Source organism: Cenococcum geophilum (assembly GCF_001692895.1).
Source record: "Cenococcum geophilum 1.58 unplaced genomic scaffold K441scaffold_2, whole genome shotgun sequence".
NCBI classification, from domain to species: domain Eukaryota; kingdom Fungi; phylum Ascomycota; class Dothideomycetes; order Gloniales; family Gloniaceae; genus Cenococcum; species Cenococcum geophilum.
In genome coordinates this window covers 1,774,046-1,798,241 of record NW_027137560.1, presented here as the reverse complement: position 1 = coordinate 1,798,241, position 24,196 = coordinate 1,774,046, and the positions used below count along the sequence as shown (strand labels likewise).

The window sequence follows — 24,196 nt, the reverse complement described above, 5'->3', positions numbered from 1 at the left end:
CCTACCTACTCCCCCATCTTATCTCCGGCCACTAATTAAAACCCCGCTCTCCAATCAGCCAGCATACTGAGCGGCTTTAGTTTCCGCCTTATCGTTCTTTTCACCGCGACAGACTGTGATGCTGTTGATATGACTTTCGTATGGACCTGACGATCCGTCAACTTCAGTTAGGTTTGATTTAAACGACTTTTGACTCTCATTTTTAGAATATCTCCCCTCTACTTCGTTTGGGTTCTTTTCTAGTACGCTATTCTAGCCCCTTCGCATTTGCTTTCGCTATCTACGATCCTATCTTTACGCCTCTCTACCTTTACGCCTCTCTAGTTTCCTTGTTACGATCTTCCGGCAAGGGTAACCCAATCCAATCATGACGCTGATTCTCTATCATTCTTCCTCCCGCTCCGACGGCCACCGCCGCAACCGGACCAGGGCTGAGCCTACCCTGCCCCTGGACTTATATGCCAATGCCAATCACGAAAATGCCTCACCTCCTGACGAGTGGAGAATCATGGCTCCAAGCGGAGCAGCATGTGGACCGTGGAGAGGAACGAGAGAAGATGGATTCGTTCCTTACTGCTGTCCCCAGGGCCGAAATCCGGCCGCTGTTCTACCAGCTACGCCTCATAATTCGGTCTAACTCCCAAGATCTTCGCTGGTGAATTAGGCAACAAAGCAAGGAGTTCAGCGCAATAAGCTTCTCCTCGACCGGCGTAAGAACCTTTAACTCATCGGGAAACATATGCTCGCACCCTAACTGGGCGTGCAGCTGAGTTGCACGGGACAAAGCACCTCGCCCCAGATGCCTCAAGAATCTACACACGCAAGAATTCTTTTCCCCATAGGAAACAGCTGCTGCACTTGAAGGGTGAGTCATTCCTCTTCTCGATGTGACTTGCCATCCGCACATCCCAACCAACCTCTTGCAGCTCTGTCCTACCAAACTAGCGACAATAGACCCTGCAGGTATATATCGGCAAGGTATTTTGTCGTGGAACGCTTTATAGAATTCCTAGACGGTAGCTACCTTCCTGGCAAGAGGTATCGGCGTACATTATGCTTGTCCGTGAGACAGTCGCTCTTTCTCGGCAAATTCCTTCTCTAGGGACCGCGGAACGCTGACAACATCTTCAATCTGTTCCTCGTTGCTCCTCTCCCGATAAACCACGGTTCTGGAGCGTTTTGGCCGTGCCTGATCAATTTTGCCGGTATACTTTCTCTTGCCCTTCGGGATGTAAATGCTCAACTCCGTAACACGACCCTCCTCCGCCCTATGCCTCTCAGCGGCGGGAATGGCTTCATGGGATGGTACACTTCCCTGCCTTCGAGTCCAATCTCTGCAAAACCACCTATCAACTCTTGCCTGTTCATACTCATTCTGTGCGGCTTCGAAAATATCTCCTGATGTGCGGATTCCCAAACCAGCGCGCGCCACATTTTCCCGATTGCGTACGTCGAGATTCCACTACTATAATTTAGAAGACATTTCCTTACAATAAAGTAGTAGCTAAATACTACTAATTAGAACTAAATAGATTTAGGACAAAATTTTACGGTATTTTTATATTAAAAATTGATACGCGCGAGGGAAGTTCTTTCGTAGAAAAGGAGTGGAATCTCATTTGGAGTCCGGCCTTTTTGTCAACCAGAAATAAATAACATTCTTTTACCTCATTGTAATAGAACAAAATCCTCTTTGGCAAACGGCAGCCATTGCTGCAACAGCTTGCCATCCGTCTGTTCCGTCATTCCAATCCTCTCGTATACGCTCCGCCTGGAACTCGTCTCAGAAGGCTCGGCAACTATCATGGAGAAGTGTGTTTCCGCGTTTCCAATCACAATTCCTAGGCAAGACGCCGGAGGCTCGGCGGAATACATCTCGTAGTCAACCCTGAAAAATACTCTGTTATCCGAAGAGTCTACCTTGCTTGGCCTTGCCCAATATTGTCCATGCCATGGTTTCTCCTCCGTGGATAAATGGCCGGTGCACAGTTCAAAGGTAAGAGTCTTTATCCCAATGATTTGAGGCCTCCGTCGAGTACTGTCTTCTGAATCCCTTTTCCAAACATTGTCGAAACTCACCATTCCTCGGTATTTCTTCATGACTGACACCTTTATTTGACCGAGAGGAAGATGCAGACCTCCCCTGTCCCATTCCGTATTACCCCTAGAGAAACCACAAGTTGAACCAATCCATGACCAAGACGGGAAACAACTCCTCCGTCGGCCCGGACGGCATGCAAGCCAGCAAAGGCCGGACAAAAATGCGTGACTTGCAGTTCTCCTTAATGTTCTCCCTTCGTACTCGTACTCCATCTTCTTGTTCGACCTGAAATTATCGTGAGGATAGTGCACAAGAACTGGAATGCCCCAGTAATGCGGAAATGGATGCGGAGTTTTCTCATGCATTTTGAAGATTCCGAGAAACCCATTCAAAGCGTCGGAGTCGAACGTTAACTTGCGTGTCGAGTACTCACCAATGTACATTTGCATCCCCAATAGTCCGTTTGTCATCGGCAATCTGGAGTACGATTTAATAGCGTCATAGCTCTCCCAGGTAATGTTTGACTCGATTGTCTCTCTCCAAACCGCCTCATGGCACTCAAAGAAGACGTAGAAATCCGTAAATATTAGCAACTCATTCGAACAAAATAATTCCTGATACGTCCATCCTCTAGCCATCCATGGTGAGCTTTCGATGTACTCCCTTGGACTCTTGCCAATTGACACAAGCGTATAGCCCTGGATCGTTCCAGCATGCTGAGGATTCCGATGTCTATTACCAACACCAGGAAGACCGTAATTAGAGTCTGAACCGGCTCCTTGAACAATGGTCACCTGAGCATGGTAATATATGCAATGCATCTGCTTAATCTGGCGATGTTTCTCTTCCCCATCTTCCTGATTTATGCAGTATTGATCTACCCAAAGATACCGGAATCCAAGTTCTTTGGTGACTTTAATTGCATCCTCTACCGTCTGAGGCAGCCTCTTCGGCAGCCGAGAATTGACAAGAGGAAGGTTGTTGCTCGACACTTCGCCCCATACATAACTCAGGGCAACATAGTTGGCGTGAGATTCCAGAGAACCAACTGCCCGCGTTTCGCAGTCGATTAATCGCAATTTGCGTGGCTTCGGTAACAAGAGTGCATGACAAGCTTTATGGTACTTCTTGCAGTTTGTTAACCAGGTGCGAAAAACATTATAGTTAATCTTGCCTGCTTCAATTCTTCGCCCTCTGGTCATGCGTTTATTTCCATCCCAAGATACACCAGAAAGAGTGCAGAAGCCCAGATCGGAGGTGTCACAGAGATACTGGGTTCCGCATAGCGGTTCACTCTCTCCGCGTATAACTCCCAACACAACCCGAGTGTCGCTTGCCCCATAAACTCTTGGAAAACTGTAAGATCTCAAGGAGAGATTTCCTCCCATTTCACGAGGGGGTGCCACAGAGAGGAGCAACTGACAGAAGGAGCATGATGGCTTTGCTGCGACCGTATTCAAGTGCTCCAGGTCCACAATGAATTTTCCTGTAAAGTCAAACGGCTTTTCCCGGAAGATCTTCTTGATGTCAAGCTTGTTGCAAAAGGAGCAGCACGAGGGCTCCGAGTCTTGATGTGACGACTGTGGCTCTTGGTCCGCCATTATTTATGTGGTCCATAGAAGTTGTGAGAGAATCACGCAGGGTAGAAACCATATATGTCAGTATCACTGTCGATTCTTCGATGAAAGAGAAGGAGAGACAGAAGGTGTTAGGTGTGAAAGGTGATGACGTAGTTCCGGTTCCGACTAGCGCCTTGGCACCTTATTATGAGGGATCCGTGCTCAATCCCTCATAAAGGTAAATTTACAAAGAGGCGCAATGACAATCAGATCCAGGCAGTTAACGTGAGGAATTGAAAGATACCAAGCTAGCTAGTGGAGTAGATCACCGATGCACCACATTACTTTTCTACGCTTTGCCGCATCCTGTTTGTGATGCCGGTGGAAGCAAAATTTGCATAGTTTAAAAACAAGGAGACGTGGTTATCTTGGGAAGAACTGGCAAGACTGCGCGATATTGATAGATTTCCATTTTGAAAACGCAGAACGTAAAATTCCGGATCCGACACGCTAAATCCAAAGGCGTAATTCACCTGGACACGGTGTCTTCTAGAAAACACGGAATGGTAAATTTCACGATTCGGCAAACTGAACCTAATCACTTAATTCGCCGGGAAATAGTACATATCCACAAGAATGAAGACAACGAATAAATAGTTGAAGTATAGAAAATCACTTAAAGACGAGAGCAATCAAGAAAGGTACGCATTAAAGGGAATCCCGGCCAATCATGTATGCTCGGGTGAAAGATTTCCCGTGCTCCGAAAGGGATACCGTCTGAGCGAGTTTCGTAGCACTTGTAGACGGCATCAGCCTATTTTATGATTTTCCCTATATTCGCGGTTGAATTGCTTAACCACAACGGCCTAAAATACTACCAAAAGTTAATCGATTAGAGAGATAACTTAATATTTCATGAATATCGGGTCTAAACCAGCCCGCGGCTGCCCAAAGTTAAGATCATTTTCGCCAAAAAAAAAACCCGGTTGTTAAGGACGTCAGACTTAGCTATAACGTTGTAACGGGTATATATATAAAGCCTAAAAGTTAATTAACTATAAAGCTAGTTCTTGCGATTATTTAAGCCTATATGCAGCCCTAGACCTTATATAAGTAGCTTTAACAATTTCGTTAAAGGTGACTGCTCTACATACAAAACAAGTCGCGTCGCTTAATAAAGTTTGTGAAAGTATAAGGCATATTGCCTAGGTATATAGTAGGGAGTAGGCAAGCCGAGTATAAGTTATAAGGAGAGTCGATAGAAGAGGATGATATAGTAAAGAGTATAGCAATAGCCTCGTACGGAGACGAACTAATAAGGAGGGAAGGGCTGTAAGCCCGAAGAGCTTATAAGGAGGTGCTAAGCCTAGCCTTTAGCTAGGCCTTAGCTACCCCTAAAAGCTCCTAGGCGATGCAGTTAGTAAGGGGCTAAAAGATCCCTTATAGAAAGTCTCTTAGACTATAGAATTAACTTTTTAATAAAAAAGGTTAGTGATATCCGCTTACGGATATACGTATATCTGCTAATTAATTTATTACCTTAAAAGCTCATTACCTTAGCAAGCTCAGACTATAGAATTAATTAGCGGACATACGTATATCCACAAGCGGATATTACTAACCTTTTTTATTAAAAAGTTAATTTTATAGTCTGAGGGACTTTTCTAAACTTTATTAAGCGACGCGACTTGTTTTATATATAGAGTAGTTACCTTCTTTAACGAAATTAATCTCTACCCCTATAGTAGCTATTATCTTAAAAATACCGTTAAATTAATCCGTAGAAGTAGCTCTATAATTGATAAGTATATCTACTCTATACGCCTCTACGATATCTAGTAAAAAGCGCCGCTAAACGGGCATTACGTTAATTAAATTGCCTATAAAGGCTCTGTATAAAGCTCTGTATAAAGCTCTATATATAAAGGCTCCTATATAAAGCTCTACTTAAAGCTCTACTTAAAGCTCTGCTTAAAGCTCTATATAAGGATCTATATAAAGCTCTATATAAAGCTCTGCACGAAGCTCTACTTAAAGCTCTACTTAAAGAGACCTATAGTGTAATTGAGGACGTTACAGCCGTCGCTCCTAGCTCTATCCTATAACTTCTTCGATTTTGAGTATCCGGTACCTAATATAGTAGCAGCTATTCTAGTATTTTATTTAACCTTCTACCTCTCTATATAATAAGTTTTTATAGCAGTATATTATAGGTTGGCTTAAATATCTATAACTTAGTAGTTAGTATATAATAGGGTTTAGAGGGAGATTATCTAGTATAACGCGGATATTATATATCCGCCTAGCTATAGTAGGTACCTTAGGGTACCTATTATAGATCTATATAGGTTTTATATATATTAGCTAGCGTTTAATAAAATTATATAGGGTTCTACAATTATTAGTAACGTCTTTTTTTTTCTATAAAAATAAGTATAAGACCTAAAAATACCTAAGTAATAAAAATAATATAGCCTAAAAGCCTAGGTTCTGTTATATAATTGATAAACTTTAGGAAAGGATATTAAATACTAGTGTTGAGTTATTTCAATATCCGTAACCTCCGCAACGCAAATATTATTAAAAAACGTAATAAACGTTAAAAATATCCCTTAAACGTAATTCTAGTGGTATACTATAAATATAGTTAGTCATCTATTTATGGGCTAATTGAAAATCCGCACTAATAGAATTACGTCTAAGCTTACTAAGGTAAAGAAGCTCAGTTACCTTAGTAAGTTTAGACCGAAGAATTAATTAACGGACTTATATATATCCGCAAGCGGATATTACTAACCTTTTTTATTAAAAAGTTAATTATATAGTCTAAGGGACTTTTCTAGACTTTATTAAGCGACGCGACTTATTTATATAGGAGCTATATATAATCTTTAACGAAATTGTTAAAGCTACCTATATAAGATCTAGGGCTGTATATAGGCTTAAAATAATCGTAAGAACTAGCTCTATAATTGATGGATTTTTAGGCCTTATATATATACTCATTACAACGTCTATTGCGATATCCGTTACGACATTCATTATAAGTCACGTTGCCTAAATTTGTATAGGGATATATACAATCTTTAATAAAATTATTAAAACTACTTACTTAAGGTCTAGGCCTGTATATAGGCTTAAAATAATCGTAAGAACCAGATATATTAGTAATAGATTTTTGACTTTTATATATATACTTATTATAACATTATAGGTAATATTAGGATTCCTAAAAACGGGGTTTTTTTTTAGCAAAAATAATCTTAACTTTAGGCAGTTATAGGCTAATTTAGACCCAATATTTATAAAATATTAGGTCGTCTCTCTAATCGATTAACTTTTAGTAGTATTTTAAGCCGTTATAGTTAAGTAATTTAACCGTGAGTATAGGGGAAATTATAAAAAAAAGTTAGGTTTCTTAGTTAGTTAGCTTATAAACTAATTAAAAATCCGCACTAACGGAATCACGTCTAAGCCTACTAAGGTAAGAAGCTTAGACTAAGAAATCGATTATATAGATATAGGAATATCCGCACTATCCACTAAGCTAATTTAGGACGGTAATTGCTTTTCTTAGTTTAAGGGACTTTGGCGAGATTTATAAAAAACCTAAACACTGTTTATATTGTTAGGAAAACAGAAGGTAGTATATAAAATTTAGTTATACTAAAAGTGTTTTTAGGGCCTAGGGCTAGCTCTCTACTATATTAGCTAACCCCCTAGAGCTCTACGCTAGCTTTCCGTCATATTAGCTAACCCCCTAAAGCTCTATACTAGCTTTCTACTATATTAGCTAAGCCTTAGAGCTATATACTAGCATTATACTAGCTTATAGCTATAAAATAAATATTATTACTATTATTACGTTTATTGCTATTAGGGTATTAAAATCCTAAAGGCCTCTTAGTAGGCTCCTAATAGGCTTCTTAGTAGGCTCCGACTTTAATTTTCCTTAATTGTCCTAACAGCGCTCCTAGCCTATAGTGCTATTAGATCCTCACTATATTTCTAATATCCTCTACGTGTCTTTATATACCCCTTATATACTTAAATACCTCCTTATTTTCTACCTTTCCTTCCTTATATCCTTTCTACCTAGGAATAACTATTATTAGAACTAGACGACCGTTATTAAAACTAGATAACTATAAGGTAAGGATGTAAATAGGGAGTCTAATAATAGAACAATAGGGTATATTACATAAGTAGACGAATCCTTAAGGGAGAAGGAGGAGTCTAAGGTGCGAGGTAAGGGGTTTCTATAGGTATATACAGCGCATATGCCTTATAGGCGAGTCGCCTGCGGGTCGCCTATACCTCGTAGCTATATAGCTATCTACTTAGGTTTTACCTAACAATGCCCCCCCTTTTAAAAAGGGTCGTCCCCGATCCTTTATATGCTTAGGCCTCGATAAAACCCTATAAAAACCTTTAGAAGGAAAAAATTGGAAGGGAAAGAGCGTCCTAATTTTGCGTATAGAGAGACAGGTAGTACACTTGCGCGGCGTAAAGATATTAAGGAACTTTAACCGCTAGTTAAAGTTGTCTAATTAGTTAGATTTAGCTTGCTAAGACTTCCTTATATTTCACCAAGCTAATAGCGATTTTATATACCCGGTATGGAAAATCCTAATTAGTCTATTTAATAGGTAGAGCTAGTAGCTTAATACTATTACCTAAATTTAGTAGATATATTCTAAAGGTTTACTTATATAGGTAGGTCGCTAGTACCTTATAGGTAGGTTATAGGTTATTTATATACAGCTAGATTTAGGACGGTAAGGCTATATACCCATTAAATCCACTACTAACCCTACTTCAACCTTACGCTATACCGGCGTAGCACTATATATACTTTGTAGGTAGGTTATAAGTTACTTATATACGGCTAGATTTAGGACGGTAAGGCTATATACCCGTTAAATCCGCCGCTAACCTATACTTTAGCCTTACGCGTTATCTGCGTAGTATATACATAGAATAGTATATAAGTTGTCTATATAGGTTACTACTAGTAGATTACTAGTAGGTTATAGACCCTAGTTAAAGGACCCTAGTTATAGACGGGTGTAGGATAATATATAAGTCGTTAGTATAGGTTACTACTAGTAGGTTACTAGCGGGTTAAAGACCCTAGTTAAAGGACCCTAGTTATAAATAGACCTATCCGGTATAAGTTATTAGTATAGGTCACTACTAGTAGGTTATTAGCGGGTTATAAACCCTAGTTACGGATAGACCTATCTTCTAGTATAAGTTATTAGTATAGGTTACTACTAGTAGGTTACTAGTAGGTTAAAGACCCTAGTTAAAGGACTCCGGTTATAGATAGACTTATCTAGTATAAATAGTCTGTAAAGGTAGTATGGAGTAACAGACTAGGTCTAGGGAGAGTACTTTTTAAAGGGTTGTAGTATATACAGTATGTTGACGAATTAAGCTTCGTCACTATTGTACGCCGTAGCCCCGCCTATAAGTCGCTGGCGAGTCGCTAGGGAGTCGCCAGGTTACGTTAGAGTATAGCTTATATAGGATGTTAATAAATTAAGCTTTACCCTATATATATACCGTAACTCTTACTATAAGTATTAGCTTATTTCTTAATCCCTATATCCTCTACCTTTCTTTAATATAGGATATGTCTTAATAATAGCGCTTGCCTTTCGCTTACGCTTTAGCTATAAGGCTAGGTAGTAGTATACTAGCTTTATAAAACGGTCTATAAGGATAAGGAGGTGTCTTAGACTTAGGGAGATCCGTAATAGTTAAGTAGATAATGCTGCTAGGCTTAGGTAGGGGCCTTAAAAGGCTATAGCTCGCTATAAGGTATATAGCGGCGCAATAGAGCGTTGGCAGGCATTATAGTTACCTAGGTATTTATAGAGATCCTTAATAAGGCCAAACCTTATTGTTTTGCCTTAGGAGTCCTTAATTATATTACTAGCAAGAGCTTACCCCTAGGTAGTCGCGTATAGAGCGTATAAAGGCGTCCCTTATACTCTATAGATGGACTAGTAACTTAGGGGTATATTCTATAAGCCGTTTTGGTTAAGGTAGCTACTACTACTTACTATAGTATAAGGCTTTACGTAAAGCTAGTACTAATAAGGTAATTTATAGGGTCGTTATAGGGGACCGTTACCTAGGCTAGAGGGTCTAGCGCTATTAGGCCGGTTAAAGTCTTAGTAAGAATAGTAAGACGCTCTAGTCCGCTAGCGCTAGGGTATTAATATAGTAGCACTAGGGCCGCCCATAAGGCCTATAACCCGTAACTTTTGTATAGTATTAAGGGTTAATTTGGCACCTATTGTTATATTAAGCATATAGGCAGACTTTACCCTAGGGCGTATTTATTGCAATATATACTATAATATGTTCCCTTTCTCCCTATTTAGCGTTAGGTCGCGATACGCCTATATAAGGTATACGTTTAAGGGTATATGGTATCCGAATTTTTAGACTTATACATAGGTTATTAATATAGGTTACTACTAGCGGGTTACTAATAGGTTATAAACCTTAGTTAAAGGACCCTAGTTATAAACGAACCTATCTACCAATATACGTCGTTAGTATAGGTCACTACTAGTAGGTTACTAATAGGTTAAAGAACCCTAGTTAAAGGACCCCGATTACGGACAGACCTACTACCTAATAGTTAGGCATTATTTATAGCGGTTTACCGCTAGTATTCTTTGCGATTACTACCTACGTTCTTCTTATAATGCGTAGGCGTATCGCCAGCGTTTAGGGGGTCCTCTAAGCTATCTAGCTATTAAGTAGTCTCCCCTAAAGCTTGATTAGGAAAGCGTCGCCTTTCTAGGGTTCCGTTCTCTAAACCTAACCCTATAGAGCCTATACTATGACCGCGCTTTAGGCGTAAGGATCTGCTATTACTAGCTACGCGGTCTTCCGTAAGCTTTATAGTATTAAGTAATTACTCTATATAGCGGATTTCTATAAAGAGGTCCTTAGTGGTTTTTACCTATATAGCAAAGTTCTAGCGGAAGAGCTCTGCCTATAGGTAGGTTGGGAGATATAAGAACTAAAAGTCTACCTGCTAATTAGGGTTAATAAAAGGGGTATATAAAAAGAGGTCCTTTAAGCTACGTATACGGGCTAAAAAGGTATTAAACTTTTAGTTCTCCTTTATTATAGTTATATAGTACATAGTAGCATTTTTAAAGCGTCTTACTATAGGGTTTTTAATCTAGTTTTAGACTATAGTCTTAAGTTTATCCTATAGTAGAGGACCCTTATCTTTAGCGCCTAGGCAGTAATATACTAGTTAGGTAACTGTCTTCTCTTTTATAAGACCTTTAATAGCCTAGCTATTATAGTGCTGCAATAAAGTAGACTAAATAACTACGTTGTGGTATAAAGAGGGGAAGAAGGTAGAAAGGGGGTATTATATACAAATAGTAGGGCTAGCCGCTAAGTCGCTAGTAGTGGGCTAGCTAACAGTAGGAAACAGTATGCGTTAGGTCAGTGCCGTAATAGTACTCCTCTCCCCTAGATGGTTTAGTCCCTAAACTAAATAGATAACTTAAAAATAGGCAGTATGCGGGGTTACCTATTTTTTACTATAAAGATATTAGTTCCGCTTACTACCCTTAACTAAGCTAATAGCGATTTTCTATACCGGGCATAGAAAATCCTAATTAGTTAGTTTAGTAAGTAAGGTCGGCAGAACTCTATACTACCACCTAAATTAGTCCGTGTGGCGTTTCTTAGCAAGAATTTGGCTAATTAGACAACTTTAACCACTAGTTAAAGTTCTATAACATCTTAACCACTATAAATTTTAATACGGTGGTCGGCTACAACCTCGGCGTAACTTTTCCTTATCTTATACCTAGTTTAGGGGTCTTAGCTTCTTAGGGTATTGCTTATAAAAGCGCTATATAGCTTATTTACAACCCTTTAGGTCTTCCTCTAGCTGCCAGGTTATATCCTTATAATATTTCTATTTAATCTTATAAGTTAGGCCCTAGGGGTCTTCGTCGTATACATTAAGGATTTTCTTAAACTCCTATTTGTCTTCTATATTGCCATTATTATCTCTCTCTACCACTCGTCCTTATACATTACGGCGCTCTATAGTATTAATATTTACTTAGCTAGAGATCTCTTTAGCAGCCTAAAGGCGGACCTTAGATATATAAAAGGATTTATTTACTTAAATATGGTCTAGGAGGTCTACTATAACTGCCCCTTAGTATACTATAAGTACAAGGTACTGGCCGTCCCATTTATTATCCTATTTCTTCTTAGGTCTATTTATCTTTATATTTTCTAAGCTAACTATAACTATATTACCTTTATAGAATAACGCGCTCTTATCCCTACAGGTATTAGTATTATCTTTATAGCATTGCTATAAAATCCAAGCTAGGGCCTTAAGCTATATTAATATCCGCTTAAAGCGGTTAGCCATAGAGTCTACGCGGAGGAACTCCTTCTTTACTTATACTAATAGTGTTAGTAAGTAAGAGCTAGCAGGCTTAATTCTAAGCCGAGGGTTAAAGCCATAGTTTACAAAAAACAGGGAGATGCCTATACTCTTATTAACTTGGTTATTTATAGCAAACTTAGTAAGCAGTAGGTAGTTAACCTAGTTGTCCTATATAAAGCTAGCGAAAGTATAGAGGTATTTATTTACAGCAGCGTTAATAATTTTAGTTTAGCCGTCCGTTTCTAAGTGCTAGGCTAAGCTTAGTTATAAGGTTATCTTAAGGCGTTTACTTAGTTATCGCTAGAAGTCGCTAATAAATTATATACCGCAATTAGAGATAATTATGCTTAGTACACTGTAGAGCTTATACACATTATTAATAAAGCTATTAACTAGCTCCTTTATTAAGAGTCCTATTACTAAAATAAAGTATTATATTTTAGTTAGGCGGTCTATAATAATAAAGATATATTTATATACCTTACCATAGCGTTAGTATACTAGCAGCGTTATAATATAGTTAATTAAGATATTAGTCTATAGGCAAGTGGGTAATTCTAGTAGCTTTAGGAAACTAGACGGGGTAAAACGGGGGGTCTTAGTGCAAAAGTATAGGGTATAGTCTTTAACGAAGGTAGCTGTGAACTAGGAGATTTCTGGCCACCAGTATATTTAGTTTAAGAGGTTAAGAGTCTTAACCCGGCCGGGGTAACTAGCGGGGCCGCTACTATAAGAGTAATAGGTAACTTCTAGGTAGAGGTCTAGGGCGTTAGGGATAAAGAGACGTTAGTGGAAGTAGATTTATCCATTAATAATACTATATTCTAACTTATTATAATAAAGTAATTTCCTAATCTTCTTTGGCTAACGGCGAGCTTTCTAATTACGTAGGGCTGCTACTATATCTCTTACGAGTTTATTCTCCTAATATCCTAGCCAAATTAACTTATCCAGTGACTTTTCGGCTATTTTAGGGTCTAAAGTAGCTATAAACTCCGCGTTATTAGAGTTACGGGACTTATATAGTAATTCTTCTAAGATTATAGGGTTAACTTTCTAGGGCGGTATAATAACTTAGGCTTAGTAGCGGAGGCGTTTATTATTAGCGTCCTTAGGCCTTATTTCTAGTAGCCAGCTTAGGGAGCGTAGCTTTGCTATTAGGTCTATATATAATTATAAAGTTAAACTATAAAAGAAACTCTACCTACCAGACTTAGCGCTAGTTTAGCTGCTTAGTAGTTATAAATATCTATAGGTTCTTATAGTCGGTAATAATTTTAAACGGCTCCTTAGTCCCTTATAGCTTAGGACGCTATTTCTCTAAAGCCTTAATAATAGCTAAGAGTTCTTTATTATAGATCTTATAGTTACACTCTAGTATAGAGTACTTTACGGAAAAGAATGCGACCAGTCTTAATTTTCCGTTATTATTATACTAGGAAAGGACTCTACCAAAAGCCTAATTTAATGCGTCTATCTCTACTACTGTTTTCTTTGTATAGTTATAGTATGCTAATACTAGTGCTAAAGTAAAGGCTCCCTTAAGGGCCTTAAATGATTTAGCTTATTCTAGTCCCTATAGCTATCCGATATCCTTCTTTAGGAGTTTTATTATAGGTGTAGCAATAGCAAAGTAGCCTTAGATAAATCGTTAGTAGAAGTTCGCGAAGCCAAGAAATTATTATAGTTCTTTAATTAATATTAGGTCCTTCTATTCCTGTAAAGCCTATACCTTCTTAAGGTCCATAGTTATGCCATTAGTTAAAATAATTAAGCTAAGGTATTTTGTTTTAGTAAAGTAGAACTTAGACTTATTAATATTAATCTAAAGTCCAGTATTGCCAAGTCTTTAGATGACTTTATTTATATACTTAGTGTACTCAGCGCGTGTTTTAGAAAGACAAGGACGTTATTAAGGTAGGCAGTATAGTAGTCATTAAGGGCGTTATATAAAACATAGTTAATATAGTTTTAAAACATAGCGGGTGCGTTATAGAGGCTAAATAGTATAACTAGCATCTTATAGAGTCTAAACCAGGTAATAAATACTATAAGCCACTTATAGCCCTCCGCAATCCGGATCTAGTTAAACGCAGCAATTATATTAAGTTTAGTAAAGTACTTAGCACTATAAAGTGCGTCAAGTATCTCGCGGATTAGTGGCAGTAGGTATTAATTCTTAATAGTAACTATATTTAGGCCTTAGTAGTTATAGTAGATTTACACACCGCCGCCGGGCTTAGCAGTAAGGAGGAGTAGTATAGTAGCTGGTAAGGTCAATTTACGGATAAAACCCTTATCCAGCATCTTATTAATCCACTTCTTTACATACCTAAGTTTAGTAGGTAAGAGTGGTCTATTTTTATAGTATGGGGCCTAGTTTTTAGGGGTAATCTTAATTTTATAGTCCCATAGTCGGTAAGAAGGCAGCTTATCTATATTTTTAGGGAGAAAGTGCTTAATATATTTACTAAACTCCTTTAATAGGCGTTATAAAATATCTTTACGGGTTAATCCTGGTTTACCTTTTAGGAATTTTTTAATATTAGTGTTAACTATCTTCCAATATAAAAGCTTGGGTTTGGTTTTTAGATTTATCTTAAAAAAGTTATAGAAATAGGGGGGGAGCACTTTACGGGCTTCCTTTATTATATAGTCGCCTTCCACCAGCCAGCAGAAAGACCTTTTTAATAGGTTTAATACTTCTATTAGGCCTATAGGCAGCTCTTTAAGCAGCTATCGGTACTTATCTTATTTAACTAGTTCTACTAGCTCCGCTATATAGATCCTTATTACTTTTACATCTTTTTATTTATAGAACTAGGTAAAATTAATAGCATAAGTGCATTTAATATCGTCTAGGTTAGGGCATATCTAGTTCTCTAGTGCTATAGCTAGGCTAGCACAGCTTAGTTAGCCTAAGGGGGCGGAAATAAGGCGGCAGCATCAGGAAATTTTTTTTGTGGCTGGTTGTTGCGGTTTGCGGCAAATCGCCGCAAACTATACGATCGCGGTGGTTGTATATGGTCTATAGCGATTTGCGTAAACCGTACGTTTTGCAATAAAATTGCAGTATTTAATAGCAAATTGCGGCAAAACGTTTAACTACTAAATAAATGCTAGCATTTTGCTACCTTATAAATAAATAGCGCGTAAACTATATAAACTGTACAAACTATATAAACTGTACAAACTATATAAACTGTACGAACTGTACAAACTATACGAACTGTATAAACTGTATAAACTGTATAAATTATAACAACTATATAAATCGTAACTATATCCCCATAGGTTGCTATAATATACTTTTAAATATATTTATATTATAACTATATAAAATACAGAGCTATCTACTTAGGAGGGGGAAGCCTTTCGCAAAAGCTCTAAATTGTCAATTAGCGGTGTTCCTAATAATCCGCTAGCTGTATACTAATTTCCTAACTAGGCCTAGTGCCTACCTGCCTACCTACCTACCTACCTACCTACCTACCTGTCTGTCTACCTGCCTACCTACCTATCTACCTACCTACCTATCTGTCTACCTGCTTACTTATCTATCTATCTATCTATCTATACCTACCTATGCCTATTATTTATACCTACTATCTATACCTACCTGTCTATACCTACTGTCTATACCTACCTGTCTATAATTTAGGGGAAAGGTTAGCCTAATTAAAGGCTCCGCCTAATTCGATTAATCGATTAATTATATTAATTTAAATCGTTCTCTATAGCCGTTCGCTGGCTATATATTTAAACGGTAGTCGTCTAGCTCCAGTAACGGTTGTCTGGCTCTGGCGATAGTTAACGGTCGTCTAGTTCTAGCGACGGTCCGTAGCTAGCTGCCGTTCTGGTGCCTCCCTAGGTAGGGAGGATATAAGGAAGAAAGGGTAAAAAATAAGGTAGCTACCTAGGTATATAGATAAGGGGTACACTTGGCAGAGGCATATATAGAGGCTATTAGGAATATAGCGGGGACCCAATATAGAGCTTCGTATAGAGCCTCTGTATATCGCGCAAAGCCTTATATAGAGCCTCTGTACGTAGAGCTTCGTATAGAGCTTTGTGCAGAGCTTTATATAGAGCCTCTATATATAGAGCTTCGCGTAAAGCCTCATATAGAGCCTCTGTACGTAGAGCTTCGTATAAAGCCTTATATAGAGCTTTATACAGAGCTTCGTGTAAAGCCTTATACAGAGCTTTATATAAAGCTTTATATAGAGCCTCGTATAAAGCCTCACGTAAAGCTTTATATAGAGCTTTATATAGAGCTTCGTATAGAGCTTTATATAGAGCTTTATACAGAGCCTCGTATAAAGCTTCGTGCAGAGCCTTATACAGAGCCTTTATACGCAGAGCTTCGTATAGAGCCTTATATAGAGCCTCGTGCAAAGCTTTATATAGAGCTTCGTATAGAGCTTTATACAGAGCTTTATATAGAGCTTTGTGCAGAGCTTTATATAGAGCTTCGTATAGAGCTTCGTATAGAGCTTTATATAGAGCCTTGTATAGAGCTTCGTATAGAGCCTTATATAGAGCCTCTATACGTAGAGCTTTGTATAGAGCTTTATGCAGAGCTTTGTATAGAGCTTTATATAGAGCCTTATACAGAGCCTTATATAAAGCTTCGTATAGAGCTTTATATAGAGCTTTATATAGAGCTTTATATAAAGCTTTATACAGAGCTTCGTATAGAGCTTTGTATAGAGCCTCGTGTAAAGCTTTATATAGAGCTTTATACAGAGCTTTATATAGAGCTTCGTATAGAGCTTTATATAGAGCTTTATATAAAGCTTCGTGTAGAGCTTCGTATAGAGCTTTATATAGAGCTTTATACAGAGCCTTTATACGCAAAGCTTCGTATAGAGCCTCGTGTAGAGCTTCGTGTAAAGCTTTGTATAGAGCTTCGTGCAAAGCTTTATATAGAGCTTCGTGCAGAGCCTCGTATAGAGCTTCGTGCAAAGCTTTATATAGAGCTTCGTACAAAGCCTCGTGTAGAGCTTCGTGCAGAGCCTCGTATAGAGCCTCTATACGCAGAGCTTCGTATAGAGCTTCGTGCAGAGCTTCGTACAGAGCTTTGTATAGAGCTTTATACAGAGCCTCGTACAGAGCTTCGTACAGAGCTTTATATAGAGCTTTGTGCAGAGCCTTATATAGAGCTTCGTGCAGAGCTTTGTATAAAGCTTTATATAGAGCCTTATACAGAGCTTCGTATAGAGCTTCGTATAGAGCTTTATACAGAGCTTCGTGCAGAGCTTTATATAGAGCTTTATGTAGAGCTTTATAGTATTTTTATTGCGTTTTTATTACAGCCGAAAATTAGGGTCTACTTAAGTCGCAATTTGCGGCGATTTATATAGGTAGCCTATGTATTTATAGTAAATCGCCGCAAGTTGCCGCAAATCGCTAAAATCGCGACTTACGCAGGTTTTGCAGACCCCGATTTTCGCTTACAACAATATACCCAAAAAAAATTTCCTAATAAGCTCTATACGGTACGCGTAGGAGATAGGTATAAGGTTAGGCGTTACAGTGGTGCGGTTTCTATTATCTAGGTCTTAATAGTTCTATAGCTAGTCCTTACTATAACGCGAGCTATAATATACGTATATAGTATATAGCTTAGTTCCGGGTATTAGAATAGGCGGCTAGGGTTTAAGTAGTGCCTAGGTTAGGGTTAGATTCTTAGTAGTAATAGCGTAAAGCGGACCTTCTTCCTTAGTCTTAGTAGGGCTGGCTAGCCCGTCGTTTTAGTCTTAAGTGCTAAAGTAATCTAGTCTTCCACTATCTTATTTCTTTACAGCTATATAGGCTCCCCTTTATTAGGAACGTCTTTTACTATTAGGGCTTTATATATAGTCCTAGGCACTAGGCTTAGTAGTGCTAAGTATCTACATAGGGCGTCCCTATTAACGTCGGTTATTTCCTATAAGAGGTAGTACCTAAAGTAGTAGTCTAAGTTAAAGCGGATTTTAAGTTTCCTAAAGCTAGGACAAGGTTCGTACTTCTAAAGCTAGGGTATACCTAGGATAATTAGGGTAGTAGGCGAGAGTTTAGTAATAAAAAAGAGTATAGCTTTAGTATAGAGGCCGATTAATATTTAGGCGGTAAAGTAGTCCGTAATAAGCAAAGTTAGAATACTATCTACGAGGCGCAGTAGCCTAGGTGCCAGTAGCTTCTTAGTTATAACGTTATACTTTCTTATAATAGACTTTACGTTAGTAAATACCATTATAGTACTACCGGAGTCTACTAAGCTTACTATATTAATATAAACTTAGGGGTATAGGTTACGTAATAAGGAGAGTTAGGTTTAAATAAGGATTAATTTCTTATTACTATTTACTAATTTAAGATTAAATAGCAGTTTACTAATAAAAAGAACTAATTAATCTAGTAATAGGGACCTAATCTTCTCGTCTTCCTCCTTATATGGTTTAGACCCTTAGGCGCGACTTAGTCTAAGGGTTTACCTTTTAACGACTAGGGTATAGGGCTATCTTAGCGGGGCGGTCCAGTGTCCATCTAGCTGGTAGTGTTAGTCTTAGTTTTAGTTAGGGTATAGAAAGACAATACCTCGCCGACGACATAGCCGTGTTCGTATTCGCTAGCACGAAGTCGCTAATACTAGGCGTTGTTAACGGGTTGGGCTCCTATATAGGGCATAGTTTAGAGTAACTAAGCCGTAGGGTTAAGGGGGGGGGTCGTCCGCTACGGCTATAATAGGCTCCATAGTCGCCGCGTCTATAATAGACTCTATAGTCGCCGCGTTCGCGGTTATTAGTTCGCGTTATTTAACGGGGTAGCATTAGGACTGGGTTTACTATCTTACGTCAGGAAAAAATTTAGTAGCATTTAGCTAGCATTTTCAGCATTTTGTAGCATTTCGCAGCATTTAAAACAGACTATACGCATTAAGCAGCATCTAGGCAGCTATATATATATATTATATATAAAAAAATTATTTTTAAATAGATAATTGGATATAGTATATTATATAATAATTTTTTTATAAATTACTTATAAATTACGTAAGTTATAAGTAATTTATAAAAAAATTATTATATAATATACTATATCCAATTATCTATCTAAAAATAATTTTTTTATATATAATATATATATATAGCTGCCTAGATGCTACTTAATGCGTATAGTCTGTTTTAAATACTACGAAATGCTATAAAATGCTAAAAATGCTGGCTAAATGCTGCTAAATTTTTTCCTAACGTAGTGGGGTTATAGGCATCCTTTTAGTGGCTAGGTAGGCTATAGGTAAGGTATAGTCTATTATTAATATAGCGCTTACGCTCCGTGTTTAAGATTTTATTAAGGTTTATAGGTTTTCTAGTTACTACTAGGGTTAGAGTTAATATAGGGGCAGGGGCTTAGGCAGGTAGGTAGTGGTTAGCGTTCTTCTTAAGGTTGGCTTAATATACATAGTTTATAAGGTTCTTAGCGAATATATCCATCTACTTACTCTAACCTGTATAGTTGCTATTATTAATTTTATAGGCAAGTCCAAGTACCAGCTTTTCTATCTTTAGAGAGATAAACTTTTAGAGTAGGTCTACCTTTTATTCGTTTATCTTCTTAGCGCGGACTATTAGCTTATTAAGCTCTCCCTTCTAAGACTAGTAATTACGCTCGCCCTAGGGGAAATAGTTAAGCTTATTTTTTGCGACCTAGGTTATATTAAGGACCTTATAGTAAGTAGTAAAATCTTTAAGTATATCTTCCTTAGTAGGCCATTTCCACGTAAATATGTTATTTGGGTTCTTATATATAAGCTTTAGGCCCTACTTAATAAACTTATAGGCCTTATTCTCTAGTATATCCGAGATATAAAGGATCTAGGACTAAACTATATTAAAGTAGTCCTAGTCCTAGTTAAAGACTCCCTTAATCTTAATATACCAGGTCTTAAAATTAGCTTATTATTCTAGTAGGGTGCCTTTTCCGCTAAATATTAGCGGGTCTTTAAATCTCCGTTTTTTCTGCTAGGTTACTACCATTATTATAGGGGTTAATTATTTTAGAATGGTAATAGTCTTTACCTAGGAGTTAATAGTTCCTATCTAGGAAGCGATAAGGGCACTAAGGTTTTTATTAGCTTTCTTATTAGCGGTATTTATATTATATATACACTATAGTCCTACTTTAATATTACTAAGGAACTCGTTAGTATAGTTAATAAAGGTAAGATAAGCTTTGCTAGGCTTAAAGGTCTTAGGGTACAGTAGGGAGCGGCGGATTATCCACGCGATATTGGGGTATATCTCTATAAAGAGGTCTACAAAAACGTCGCGGGGGTTTTAGGTTTCAGCCATTTCGGCGTCATTAGTGTCGCCTATTTAGGCGCTAGGTAAAAACTAAGGATCGTTCTAGGACTATACTAGGGACGTATTAGTTTTAGTAGGGGCGCGTGTAGGTCGCGATTACTTTAGGGCGGAGGTTAATTAGCTAGGGTACGGGGAATTAGTAATCGCGACGGGGCGCAAATTAAAGATACTATAAACTGTCACAGTGCTGTAATAAAGTAGACTAAATAACTACGTTATAGTATAAAGAGGGGAAGAAGGTAGAAAGGGGGTATTATATATAAATAGTAGGGCCAGCCGCCAAGTCGCTAGTGGTGGGCTAGCTAATAGTAGGAAATAGTACGAGATAGTATAAAACAGTATGCGTTAGGTCAGTGCCGTGACACTAGCGCGTACGTTACTTATAGTTATACTTAGCGTTGTTAATCTTAAATTAATTCTTAATTGCAGTAATCTACCAGTCGAACTTCTGTTAAATAGTGCCACCAATATTAGGCGGTAACTTCTTAACTAGGGCGTCGAGATTCGTTCATTATATACGTTCGCTGCGCAACTTATGCTCTTCACTAGAGAGACAACAGGAGGGCTTTATTAAATCGAGAATGCTCCATAAGTTAGCTATTTTATTAGCCAGCTTATCTAGCTCCTTTAGGTTAGTAGTATTTGGTAAAACGCTAGTAGCCTTACTAAGCTCCTATTAAGCCTAAGTATATAAGTCAAACTAGTCTTCAGCGTTTATAGATGTCTAATCTTAAGATTCGGAAGGTGGCTCGGATTCTGCTAGTGTGCTGCTAGCGTTTTTATCTGCACTAGATGCTGAGGTACTTTGCCGTCATATCGCGGGCGTATTGCCGTCAAGTATAGGCGTTAATCTTGTCTTTGGAGGCATTATGGATCGTAAGAAATTAAACCGGCTATCCTCCTAAAGGGATTGGTAAGGATTTAAATGTAAGGTAAGGATGTGGATAGGGAGTCCAATGATAGAACAATAGGGTATATTGCATAAGTAGACGAATCCTTAAGGGAGAAGGAGGAGTCTAAGGTGCGAGGTAAGGGGTTTCTATAGGCATGTGCAGCGCACGTGCCTTATAGGCAAGTCGCCTGCGGGTCGCCTATACCTCGCAGCTACATAGCTATCTACTCAGGTTTTACCTAATAATAACTATTGTTAAAACTAAATAACCGTTGTTAGAACTAGACAACCGTCGTTAAAACTAGATAACTATTATTAGAACTAGACGATTATTATTAAAACTAGACGACCGTTATTAGAACTAGATAACGACCGTTTAAATAACTAGCTAGCAAATACCACGATTAATTTAATCGATTAATTAAATAGCCGGAGCCTTAATATTAGCCTATTACCAAATTAAATCGAATTAAGGCCTCCTAGGTAGGCACCCTAATAACTACTATTTAAATATATAGCTAGTAAACGCCTATAGAGAACGATTTAAATTAATATAATTAATCGCAATCGAATTAAGCAGAGCCTTTAATTGGGCCGACCTCTTACCTAAATTATAGATATAGATAGGTATTACAGCTTATATAAATGCCTCTAAACTAAAGCTTATAGAATACTATATTATAAAGATACTAAGCTAAGGAGAAGGGAAAAAAGGGGTCGCTAAGACTAATATAAACAAATATATAGGGTAAGCCGCTAAGGCGCTAGCTCCAGGCGAGCCAATTATAGGTCGGCAGAATATAGCAGAATTTAACAGGTAATGTGCAATAGCGCCGTTATATCACCCCCCTCTTTAAAAGAAAGCCTACCTTTAGGCTTAGTTAGAAATAGGGTAGCACTAGGCTTATAAATATAGGATTATAAAATATAAGATANGGAGATAAANGGGATANAANTACGTCCNGACTAAGTATAAANGGNAATTNTAGGCTAAGTNNAAGCACTAGGCTAGAAAGAGTAGCCGCTAAAAGTCTTAGCACGGATTTAACTAATTAGATAACTTTAACCGGTGGTTAAAGTTCCTAGATATCTGAAATTTTATAGTACTAGTAGAAAACGGTAGAATATAGCAGAATTTGGCAGATAGCTGTATTAGGGCTTTAGGGCGTTTTTATCCCTATATTCTTCTAGTAACTTATTATCTTTATTATCCTAGCATTCTATTTATTTATCTAGGTACCTTAGGGGTCTAGGCATATTAGGGTATTAATTATAGAACTCTTTAAGCTTTTAGGGGCAGCCTATAAAGTTCTATATAGGGTACTAGGTTAGGTCTAAATTATAGCCCTTTTATTAAATACGGTATTTTAGCATTCCCTATACTATCTTATAGGCCAGTATTTTATTAACTTCTTATTTATTATTACCATTTACTTAAACTAGTAGGGGAAGCTCGTTCTTTTATTTAGGTAATAGGTTGTTTATAGCTTTCCGTAACTTATCTAATAAGAAGATAGGGTAAACCCTAATTAAATTTAGGAGCTTTACCTTATATAAGTTGCCTATCTTCTTAAGAACCTTATACAGTCCTACTATTTAGTAGTCTAGCTTACGGCTAGGTCGTTTAGTTTTCTAATTCCTTATTATAACCTAGACTATATTACTAAGGGTAAAGTCGGGCTCTTAACGGTATTTGTTTGCCTATTATTTTATTAACCTTTAAGCTTTTTCTAGGTTCTTATAGGCTACCGTCTAGGCTTCCTCTAAGCGTTTAGTATACTATTAGGCCTTAGTATAGGATAGCTTTTCCTATACAGTCTAGGGTTCTTCTAGCCTTTTTTAGTTAAAGCTTATATAGGGTAAGTATCCTATTTCTAGCTNAATNNGGGNAAACCCTATNAAGTNNTNGGNTANGGTTGCTTGNGCGTAGTNTATTAAGGGTAGTAGTTTANACNAGTTNTCCTANAAATAGTTAATAAAGGGCCTAAGCCTCTAGTCTAGGTACTAATTTATAATCTCTATTTAGCCGTCTGTCTAGGGGTAATAAGCCGTAAAAAGCTTTAGCTTAATGCCTAGAATTTAGGTAAACTTATTCTAAAAGGCCGATATAATAGTATCTAGTGGTCTATAAATTTAGTAAACGTAATAGATATATAGCTAGGCTACCTCTTTAGCATTAATATTTTTATAATAGGGAATTAAAAACGGGCGTTTGTTAAAGCGGTTAACTATAACCATAACTATATTATATCTGTTACGGTCCCTAAGTAGTTTATAAAAGTTTATAAAGATATACTATTAAGGGCGCTTTAGTATTGGGAGTGGCTTAAATAGTCCTAGGGTTTTATTCCGTGGGATTATAGCTCTCCTATAGTCTTCGCAGTTCTATATATATTAATTAATATCCGTAACTATTTTTTAGCTAGTAATAGCGGCAGTTAATAATTTTACGGGTCTTGTTTTTACTAGGGTATGCCGTAGAAACTTAGCAATAAGCTTTACGGATTAGTTTAGTCCGTAGATTATTAATATTAGGGACTATAAGCCGCTCCTAGTATAGGAGTAACCCTTCCTTTATTTTAAAATCGGGGTCTCTTTTTACGGCTTAATCGCGGAGGGCCTTTAGGGCGTTAGCCGTGCGGTTTACAGTTAGGAGGCGGTTAATTAGCCCTATTAGTTTATTTAAGGTCTCCTCTATTAATACTAGCTCGTTTAGCTAGGAGTTTAGCTTCTTAAAAATTTATAGGTTAAGCTATTTAGGATAGAGGAGGGCGCGCGTCTAATATTAGGTCTTTAGCTTATCCTAGGGTCCTACGTCTTATTCTCTTTGGGTTAAAGCATTAACCTTAAAGTTTTGCTTATTAGAATAATATATAATCGTAAAGAAGAATTAAGAGAGTG

The 24,196-nt window shown here is 37.7% G+C and overlaps 3 protein-coding genes across 3 annotated transcripts; 1 reads left to right on the top strand and 2 right to left on the bottom strand.

Moving 5' to 3' along the window:
- The first annotated feature begins 1,071 nt into the window (after positions 1–1,071).
- Positions 1,072–1,582, top strand: K441DRAFT_98473 (uncharacterized protein). The gene has a single exon (XM_067654583.1). It carries the CDS (start codon positions 1,236–1,238, stop codon positions 1,494–1,496), a length of 261 nt encoding a protein of 86 aa, XP_067509785.1. The 5' UTR covers positions 1,072–1,235; the 3' UTR covers positions 1,497–1,582.
- K441DRAFT_98468 (uncharacterized protein) lies at positions 1,186–2,651 on the bottom strand. Its single transcript, XM_067654582.1, has 3 exons — positions 2,475–2,651; positions 1,668–2,326; positions 1,186–1,462 (listed from the first exon to the last, which is right to left on the bottom strand). Exon 2 carries the CDS (start codon positions 2,311–2,313, stop codon positions 1,669–1,671), a length of 645 nt encoding a protein of 214 aa, XP_067509784.1. The 5' UTR covers positions 2,314–2,326; positions 2,475–2,651; the 3' UTR covers positions 1,186–1,462; position 1,668.
- K441DRAFT_534438 (HET-domain-containing protein) lies at positions 2,389–3,642 on the bottom strand (the record flags this gene model as incomplete). Its single annotated transcript, XM_067642327.1, has 1 exon — positions 2,389–3,642. A coding segment is annotated over one exon (1,254 nt), but the record flags the coding sequence as incomplete, so codon positions are not given.
- Between the last annotated feature and the right edge of the window lie 20,554 nt (positions 3,643–24,196).

Coding starts and splice junctions, on each gene's coding strand:
- K441DRAFT_98473 (XM_067654583.1), top strand. CDS start 1,236: ATGCTCAACTCCGTAACACGACCCTCCTCCGCCCTATGCCTCTCAGCG.
- K441DRAFT_98468 (XM_067654582.1), bottom strand. CDS start 2,313: ATGGAGTACGAGTACGAAGGGAGAACATTAAGGAGAACTGCAAGTCAC.